Source organism: Kryptolebias marmoratus, linkage group LG7, assembly GCF_001649575.2.
Source record: "Kryptolebias marmoratus isolate JLee-2015 linkage group LG7, ASM164957v2, whole genome shotgun sequence".
NCBI lineage: Eukaryota > Metazoa > Chordata > Actinopteri > Cyprinodontiformes > Rivulidae > Kryptolebias > Kryptolebias marmoratus.
Window position 1 is genome coordinate 9,841,658 of NC_051436.1, and position 9,886 is coordinate 9,851,543.

The 9,886-nt window shown below is 40.9% G+C and overlaps 1 protein-coding gene across 4 annotated transcripts in view; it reads left to right on the top strand.

The window, feature by feature from the left end:
• Window positions 1–9,886, top strand: part of LOC108234851 (zeta-sarcoglycan-like) — a 41,495-nt gene that overhangs the window by 18,935 nt on the left and 12,674 nt on the right. For all 4 annotated transcript variants that reach the window (XM_037976361.1, XM_017414394.3, XM_037976360.1 and 1 more), the window contains exons 4-5: window positions 6,990–7,077; window positions 9,379–9,501. In XM_037976361.1, the coding sequence (XP_037832289.1) occupies window positions 6,990–7,077; window positions 9,379–9,501 (211 nt within the window). The remainder of the gene's footprint in view (window positions 1–6,989; window positions 7,078–9,378; window positions 9,502–9,886) is intronic.

Genomic DNA, 9,886 nt, shown 5'->3' on the forward strand with positions numbered 1-9,886 from the left:
GCCTGGAGTTTGACACCCCTGGTCTAAAGTATTGCTATAAACTTAATTCTTTTCTGTCGTTTAGTGAAATATCCAACACATTTCCAACAACAAAAAAGTTGGTCCAAGTTTCCTGCTCCCACACAAAGCTTCTCCGTTGGATCATTAAGAAAGGCATTTCAAGCACTGGAAGCATCGGGGCTTGAAACCTGTTGGGTTTGAATTTTGATGGAGGAAATAATGAATCCATTTTTTTTTATCCATTTTAGAACTGCCACTTTAGTTCGCTAGTTAGAGCCAAGTGATGGCTCGAATCGAAAATGATCGTACTTAACACAAAAAAATATGTCAAGACCAGTCGCCCGAGATTAATGGAGGGCAAAGCGATTTTGTTACAATGGCTCCCGCAGACAGTTTTTGTCTTACAGACTGTGCTTTTAGTGGTCCTCTTTATCTACCAGCACCAGAGATATTCAAGACGAGAACCTCAATGGGTCACTCGATATTTCTCACTCGAGGAAATCCGTCAATCACGGAGGCATCGGGGATTAGAGCTGGAGGTAACGCAGCAGTTTGCAGTACAGAAACTTAGATATAATCAATAAGTCAATAACAAAAATGGCAATAAACGCAGTGGTGTGTCATAAATGTCTGTGTAAGTCAAAACGCCAGTTTGAATATTATTTTTCTCACTCCGTGCATTGTTGTGATACGTTTATTACGGCTTGCTTCTGAAAGGTGGGTGATGATAAATGTAATTGTGTGCGTGTTGAGTTAGCAAAATGTCTCATAACCCAGTGGGTAGATTTGAATGAAACTACAATGAATTACTGTTTGGAGTCGGCTTGATTCATTACGGCTGCCACAGCTAAATCAAAAACAAACGAACAAATGCTATAATGTAGTCAATTCTACAAATATTGATCCTCGCTGAGAGTTATCCCCTTCACACACACGCCTCGTTCAATCACACATGACAGTGTTTTTAGGCTAAAATGCTCATCATTTATCCAAAATAAGAATAGCTTAGTTTAAAACTGACATGAAAAGCGTTGGGTGATGTGCTCCTTGAAGGATGCTGGTCCTTAAATTATATATTGGTTGCCATAATTCTAGCAAACTATGAGATATTTATTAACTTGTAGTTATTTATTGTCACTGGAGTTGAATCAGATCCGACTTTCCCTTTAATCTGAAAGTTTAGGTTTTCCTGCAAACACAGTCAAGTAAAATATCTTTATAATATACAGTCAAAAAATTGAAAAAAGACCAGTAAGAGTAAACCTCGCCAATCTATTTCTGTGTCAGGATTGCAGTTTTGAATAATCTCGAGCCCTGCTGTGACATAAACAAATCATTTTGCGTGACAAATAGGAGCAGACTTCTCCATCCGCAGCTTCGTGTCATGTTGTTCCTTTGTTTGCGAAGAATGTAGCAGACAGTTGATTGCTTTATTAAAAATGCCGTCTTTCCAGAAACAATAAACTGAAGCAAAGCCTCTGCTTTCTAATATTCGACTCGCTACAATAAACTGCCTTTACAGTTTAAATCTTTACAGAAAAAGGACAAAAAAAAGCATCTTTGCTTATATTTTTTAAAAACTGAACTGTGGTGTGAGGCAGCGAAGTGTCCGGATGGAGTTAATCAGACCTTGTTGCTCAGACCGCTGGCTCTCTGTGTTGTTTCCCGCGAGCCTTGACTGATCTATAAATAGCAGCAGGTGCAGAAGGTGTAACTCTCCCGGAGTTGAAACTTCACTCAGTCTCGCCGACATGCGTTTGAGACGTGTCAGGGATGATTCCGAGCACCAGTCCCCGAGTTTGCACCTGCAGAAGAGGGCTGAAGAACACCTGCTTGTTAGACTTACAGCTGAAGCTGCAAACTGAGGCATCGCCCCAGAAATGAAAACATTTTCCAGGCCGTTAGAACCACTTGGTTAATACTGGTGTTCTTAAGTAAAAGGGGACATTTTATTTTTTTTAAAAAAAACAACAAAACAAAACAGCCATTATAGGTAGGTGGATAGATGTCCTTTTTTGTCCCAGACTGAGAAATTATTTTGTGTAGCAACAGACAAAAAACAGATGGAAATAGGATGGAGTAAATAAGAAAATACAGTAACAAAAGACTGTGCAAAATATTGTTTAAACTCTGCAAGAAAAATACTGAGTGCAGTTAGAGGTGACAGATTTTCTTATGAAGTGTAATTGCTTGTTGCAGGAAAGATTCTTCTGTAAGAAAACGATTTTCTTGGCTAATTATGTCTGCGCACATTCTGAAACGTCTACAAGCAAACACCCCACCTTCAGGATTTAATAACTGAATGAGGAACTGAACACATAAGCAGCTCTTTCTTTTTTTTTTTTTTCCTTTCTCTTAATGCACATTGATTTTTAGGACAAGTAATTACAATATACATACACACACTGACAAGAAAAATTTAGACACCTCAAAGGATCGGTTCGATTTGGATGTACTTCGGTACGCTTGCAGCCCAGTGATGGGGATGGAACGGGCAGTGGTAGTGTTATCAGGCAGTTGCGGGAGCGCCCAACAGTGAGTCCAAACAGACGCAGAGGATGCCTCACAGACACGTTGGACAGTTTTACCAGCACTTGACGGAGTTTGATAGAGGTCACATTGCGGCTTTGCGTGGGGTTGGGTGAATGTATTAATCGGTTTGCTGGCACCTGAGACGTATAGATGTTGGAACCGGTGGAACACACCTTGAAGGTTCTTGCTGCCCAAGAAAGACCTCATCACATTGGGCACCGAACAACTGCAACCGCAACTCCCTGGATGGACTGAGACGGGTTTGATCTTTCAACAAGACTGTGCTCGTCCACACACAACACGTGTGTCTATGGACCGACTGTCCTCCTGCAGCAAGGACACCTATGCCCCTTTTCCACCGGCTCTAAAGGTCCCGGCTCCACTCTACTCGGCTTGCTTTGCGCACGTTTGCACCGGCCTTTTTTCGAGGCCGGTCTCTGCTTTTTTTAGTCCCTGCTTCGGAGTAGGGCCAGCCGGGCCGGCCCTGCTTCCTGGGTGATGCAAGCTTAGCTCCTGTTCACTCATTGGTCGTGGATGTGACCAGATGCAAGCATAAAGAGCGAAGGTTGGAATATAAACAACAGTGTTAGCTTACCCTGCAACGTTTATGCCATCTGTCCCCTAGCTGAAGGCGCTGTAAAGCCTGAAATCTCCGGCGGATAACAGCCGTCCTACTCCGCGCAACAATCCCGGCATCCAGAGCATTTCTTCCACTGCGCCTGTCTTCCTGAAGTCTCAGGAGAATCCCCATAAGTTTTTAAAAAAAACAGCAACAACACAAGGCCAACGTCCATAGCGCTTCTGTTGTCTCCACAAATGGCGCCAAGTTTCGGTAGCGCAACCCCTCCCCCCGCAACACAAGGAGGCGTTCCTTTGCTACCGACCAAACTGGCCGGTGGAAACGCGATGCATTTTTTTAATAGAGGGCCGGGCCGAGTAGAGCAGGGCTTCTGTAGTGGAGCCAGTGGAAAAGGGGAACTAGTCTTTCCCTAACGAAACATGGATGGGATCAGCTCCAACTCGGGGCTCAGTTTTTATTTCTTTTTTTTTTTCCTATTTATCATTGAGTTGCTAAATTTTGAGCAGTTCTTTTTGGTTTTGCTATAAAAGGCCTACATTTATCTTTAGTCTAATTTCCTCACAGAAAAGCAGCAGCATCACGAAAAACGAATCAAATTCTAGTGCTGCTTTTTTTTTTTTCTCCGCGATGTTGTTCATTGTATGCGGGCAAGCATCCCGCGCTCTGCTGCGGCCGTGGTAATTCTTCAGTCTGATGGGGCACGGTGCACCTCCACTCGCTCCATTCATGTGCTTTTCACTTTGATCCACACTTGACCTTCCGTTAACAAGCGCAGCGACTAAAAACCCCTTTCATGTGATCTCGGCGAAGTGTTTTGGAGGAGCGACGACTTCTCCGACAGAGTCCCTAAAGAAAACAATTTAAGACCTGTAAACTCTTTAAAGGGATGCCATAAATCAAAAGCGCTAATTTCTTCACGATCCCGTGCCTCCCGGTGAACTTGTGTTCATGATGCGCCTTGACATTTCAACAAAGCAAGAAGGGAATGAAAATGAACCAGATGACCTCTGCGAAGTTTCCCACTGCACTAACTTCAGATAATTAGACACTCGAGTTAATAATTAGCATCCCAAATGGGACTATTAGATAAACGTCTTAAGTCCGCGTTACTATTTGCTCAATTTGGGAATTTGGTCTCTGTAAATGCCGCACGTGTTTACAGCTGTAATTGTACAGACACAGCTCGAAGAAGAGGGAGAGGTCAGTGGCTTCAAATCATTTTCATAAAATAAAATCCTAAAAACATTGTTTTATGTTAAAGTCAAACCTTTTCAAACTTTCAAAAGTGGTCAAAATTTTGCTAGATGTTGCTGGAATCGACGGACTGAATTAAGATTTTCTTGTTGTTGTCGTTGCAGAGGTAAGTCTAAGGACTATACAACTATATAATTGTAACAAATTAAGAATAAAACATAATGAGACCATTCCCTGATGTTTTTAGGTCTAGTCAAATTCGATAAAAATAAATAAATTTATTGTTTTAGTTTATTTCTCCCACCCCCCCTAGTTACCTCTTGCCTGTGAATAAGACTTGGAAGCTCTTACAGGCTGGAGCAAAATCCCAATGAACCTCCAAGGAGTCTAGTTTAATTTGGAATCAGCCTACCGTGAACCTTCGCAAACAAACTGGACTCGGATAAGAAAAATGATGAAATTTTAAGTAAAGCTCTTATGTGATAATACAGCAGCAAATTGAGGGAAAGTATTCAAGAAACTTATGTTGCTTTGCCAAACGTTTTACTGCACAGGACCGTCGGGGCTGCTGATAATAAAAAAACAGACTTTTTTTTTGTTGGGATAATGTCAATTAGTGGATTATTTGAAGACAGGGCTGCACAATTTATTGATAATTTATTATCATAACATCGTTGTTCACAGTATAAATATTACAAAGGACTACTTGGATGCAGTAGATTCTAGGTTGTTATATTCCAAGTTCCAAGTGTTTACGTTCTTCTTTCCAGTAATATGTTTGGCCACAGGTGTACCTTGGTGCCCACACCTGATTTAGATGATAGTGACTGAGATGCTAAGGCACATGGAAAGTTATGAAGGTTGTAATGACAGAACAGAGAGAACAGAGTATCTTCATCTTAATATCAAAACTGCACGTTTTTCTAATATCATACAGCCCTGCTTTATTGATAAACAGGCTGAGTTTTATGATTTTTCTAGTTCGAGTGTTGTTAGTGTTGGTTGTTCCCATCGTGGCCTCTTTATTGGGAACTATTTCTCATCAATCAAATCACAAAAAAAATTAGTTTTCCAGTAGTACCTCGCTGCTTGTGTACACGGCAAGGTTCCGTAGTAAACAGTTGGAACTTTAATGGGTTTAATCAACAACAAGTTCATATAAATCTGAGTTTAACTTGAACTCAGTGAAATGATGATGATAATAATGAGAAGTAATGAATTTGGTCAAACCTTGAAAAACGGCGTTAAGCCCAATCTGATGTAACACTGCGAGATCTCTCTCTCAGTATGTTGTGAATGACTCTTAGCTACTACCAAACCCAGCTGTAGCTCAACATATGTAAAAAAAAAAATTGCAAAATAAATTGTGTTTGCCAATGTCAGTTGGCTGTGGCAGCCATTTTAAATTGAGTTGATTGAGTACCATTAAATTCAGTCCACTGATGAGGACGGTAAGTACATGATCGCCCGCCTTTCAGGATGCGGGGCAATAAACAATAGGTAAAGGTATGTTAAAGCTGCAGTGATTGGGATTTTTATACAAGTGTGATTTGTGTGTTTTCAGCTTTCAGTTGTTTGGATATTATTTTCTTCACTATTTTGTTGTTTTCTTGTTGTAATAGTTTGTGTTGCTGTGAGTTAAAATAACATGCCAGCTAGTTTTAGTTAACTGTTCATCACAACAATGGCTATTTTTTTTGTTTGTTTGTTAAAGCTTGTTCTGAAAAGTAAAGAGGTTCAAACAAAGCAAAATATGTAAATAAGTAACGGATTTTTCCCTAATTTTTACTTAATTTAGTGTTGGCCGTTGTCACCTTTAACATAATTAAACTGTTGTGTCCCAATTTTTTTATAATTTATTTGTAAGATTTTCCTCGGCCAGTTCAAATCTTTAAGCCGTAGTTTTGTGGCTCACATAAGCGTATTCATACAGAACAAATCACAAGATCAAGAAAACAAGAGCAGATTGTTCGCTTTGCTCTCAAGGACAACGAATGGTATCTTCGGCTGCTCCAGGCTTCTTGAAATGCACAAGCGTTGCTTTAAGTTTTCCACGTCTGTAGATAAACTGTATGTCTGACAGTTTGGTGGATATGGTTTTGCTTTGATGGAGCACGTTGTTTTCTCTGTTTTAACAGGGATGACTTTGTAGTTCTTTCATGCTGTGCGTTTCAGACAAATGGGATAAAACAAAAATTTAAAAAAAAAAGAGACGCTGCACAGATTTGAAGCCTGATCAGTATGCACAGCGTGTGCAAATGTGCTGTCATTCAAATGTCAAAAAAGGCATAAAGTTGCAAAATACAAAACTGCCAGAAAGGCAGAACAGGTCTGCAGCTGAAGGAGGTAAACACTTACGTATATGTCACTGCCGGAAAAGACGCATCTTCAGCTGCTGTACAAACCTTTTACTCCTGAAATTCCCATATTCAAGAAATGCTCTCTAACATGTCAGAGCTTTCTGCTGCCGACAACAACTCACTTTAAACTGACAGTCATATCTAATAGCTCTATGGTGGAATAAAACATAATTACACATTACCATTGAAGTCATAAATAGTGTTTATTATTAATCCAGGATGCTCAAGATTCACGCCTCATATTAATTAAATTTATTCTTTTTTTAAAAAAGAAATAAGTATATTATGCTCTGTTTCTCTTTTCCTTTTAATTCTTCCCCCAGGACAGCTTGTTGGTGTTGGCGTCAGAAAAGAACGTAACGCTGAACGCCAGAAACGGTCGAGGCCATCTGACTGGTCAGCTCACAGTGGGTAAATTTCCGGTGTTTTCTGCGGCGCGCATCTTCAGATACCGGTTCACCCCTGAAATGGTAAACTGTCACCTGACTCCCGATAAAGAACCACCTGCTTTGTCAAGCATAACACAGATGTGGTTTCAACCTGAGATATAAAATTACGCTTCATTCAACTGTGGGTTCCTTTACATTAGGGACTGTCAGTGATTTTTGAGTATTTGAGGTTTGAGATCTCGTTAAAATGAATGTTTTTAACTAAACCTGGTTTCCTAACAGTACTTTTCCAGTCAAGTTGCTTGTTTTTTTACCTACCATTTACCCCTACACTGTAGAAAAAAAATAGCAAAATGGTTTGAAGTGTCCCAGCATCTGTTTCTGCCATCATATTTTATTTTGAAAAGGTTTATAAAGTGGAAACTGTGGTTGCGGGTAGGCTCAGTTTTACTGCCAGAATACGTGGATCCCGCTCTGCATTGATCCACTGGATCAGGGGAAAATGAAGGAATATAAAGATCCTTGGCTAACAGAATTAGCAGCAGCACACGTCTCTGCACCTGAAGCCTCTGTTTCATTGGAGGGTTTGTCGGCTGCAGACATCGTCGATTTTTAAGCGAAACAGGAAACGGGCAACAGCTCTGAATCTTAAAGCTGCAGATGAGATTAGCACTCAGTGAGACTGCTTTCTCTGCTTCTTAAATAGTTTGTTGTTGAGCTGACTGTATTAATTAGCCCTGGAGGAGTAAAGGGGGAAATAAGCTCATGGTGTAAGAAGCATATAAACTGCTGTAAGTTGGTGTTATGTTTGAAGTAGTGGCTGGCAAGTGGACGAGGAAAAGGACAGGGGGGAACAGGACGGATTAGAAGAAAAAACTGAATAATTACTGATGAATAAAAAGGTGTTTTTGCTTAAAATGCCCATCCCTTGTAGGGAGACGCTAATCAATCAGACAGTGACTAAAATTGGCAAATTTTAAGCTTGACCTGTTTGACTTTTTCCCTGCTGATCAAAAATCAGATTTTTTTTTTTTTCTTTTTTTCCAGCCAGTGAATGCACCACCGCTAAGCAGCTAACTTGCGCTAGCAGTAGCACATCTTTGGTGGAGAAGTTGTTATTGAAGAGAAGACTCAGTTTGCTTTTTTGCAGTCTGTAGGTGTTTAAAAATGAAGTCCGAGGAAGCACAAAGGGTGTAGGGAGCCGCTAAGAGGAAATTGGGTTTTCCACAGAAGCGAGTGGCCGTCTACCTTGGCCGGCTGGTGGAGGACAGGAAAGAGACACAAACACAGAAAGATTGGTCCTGGTGTAGTTTTTATTTCTAAGTCTAGAGCAGCATAACTAAGAAAAAGCTAAGGAAACCCAACCCTAACTATAGGATTAATTAAAAAGTCTTAAGCCTAGTCTTACAGGTAAACAGGGTGTCAGCCTCACAGACAGAAACTGGATGTTGGTTCCATAAGAGAGGAGCTGAGAACTGAAAGCTCTGCCTCCTGTTCTACTTTTAGAACCTCTAGGGCTTTACAAAAAGTTGGAATCTGCCTAGAAACTTGTAATCAGTGGATCTGTAACACTTAGACCTAACATTTTAATTTGCTAAATACATTTTCCATCAGTATCATTTCATAATATCTTTAATCAAGATTAGCAGAACAATTTATATCTTACTTCTTTTAAGTTCTTCTGTTTTTTTTCCCCCATCTTTAATCTGCTTGCTGAAAGGGCAATAGATTCATATTATCAAAATGTAATTCAGTCAGTCCAAATTACGAAAGTCGTCGCCGTGATTAATGACAGCCAGCCGGAGAGCAAACGTTCCCGCTTCTTCACATTTACAGCTATTGATCCGAGTCGGCGTAAGCAGAAAGTTGATGCTAATTTGAGAAGGCTGGAAACATGACATGTTTCGGTGAAGCTGAGCCCTTTCTGAACGAGTTAAAAGTCAGGAGCAATAATGAAACTCATCGGCCGTCACGGCCTGTGGATTGGAAAAGAGATGTTAGAGATATATTTGTGTGCGTCTGGAAAAAAAAGGAGTTCATATTCCACCCGAGCAGAGCAGATTACTGATTATTTTCATGACCAAACATAACCTGAGACGCTTAAACTTTTTTCTTTTACAGTGCAATTATCAGAAGAGTAGGTAATTGGCCTCACAAGCGAACAGCTTCTGTAGCTTGACACCGTTTTTGTGTCTCTCCAGCATTCAGCTGCGATAATAGTTAGAATTGTTGCCTTGCGCTTTGATTTCCTGCACTCGGCGGTGTTTATAGATGGTCCCTGTCGACGCCGCCAGCTTCAAAGCGCACGTTTGGTTTTTTGCAGGACCCGACGCTGTGGAGGCTCAGTGTCGGAGGCTGGAGGTGAGGAGCAGAGACAGCGGCAGGCTCCTGTTCACCGCAGACGAGGAGGAAGTCACGATGAGGACAGAGAAGTTCAGAGTCACAGGTGAAAACGGGCTCAGCAGAAAGCACCGCCGGCGATTCTTTTAAGAATAGGGTTGCTGCCAAAATGTGATTCACGTAAACGTCCTTGTTTCGCACCTTTTGTGAAACGGGACGGCTTTAATTTATCGTCATTGCGGTAGATGGCGGATCAAACCAGTTAAAGGCCTTGCATTTCTTAAAGGAGTGCATATCGCCCACCGCCTTTCAGGCCAGATTAAAAAAAAAGTTAAAAAACAAAAACAACTGGACTTCTATTCTGTAGCTGAAGACGTTTCGCTTCTCATCCGAGGAGCTTTCTCAATTCAGAAATAGAGAGTGTGGAGTTGAGCTTTTAAAGCTGAGATGTGATGTAAGCTGGATTGCTTGCAAATTGTTCTCACTCTTTT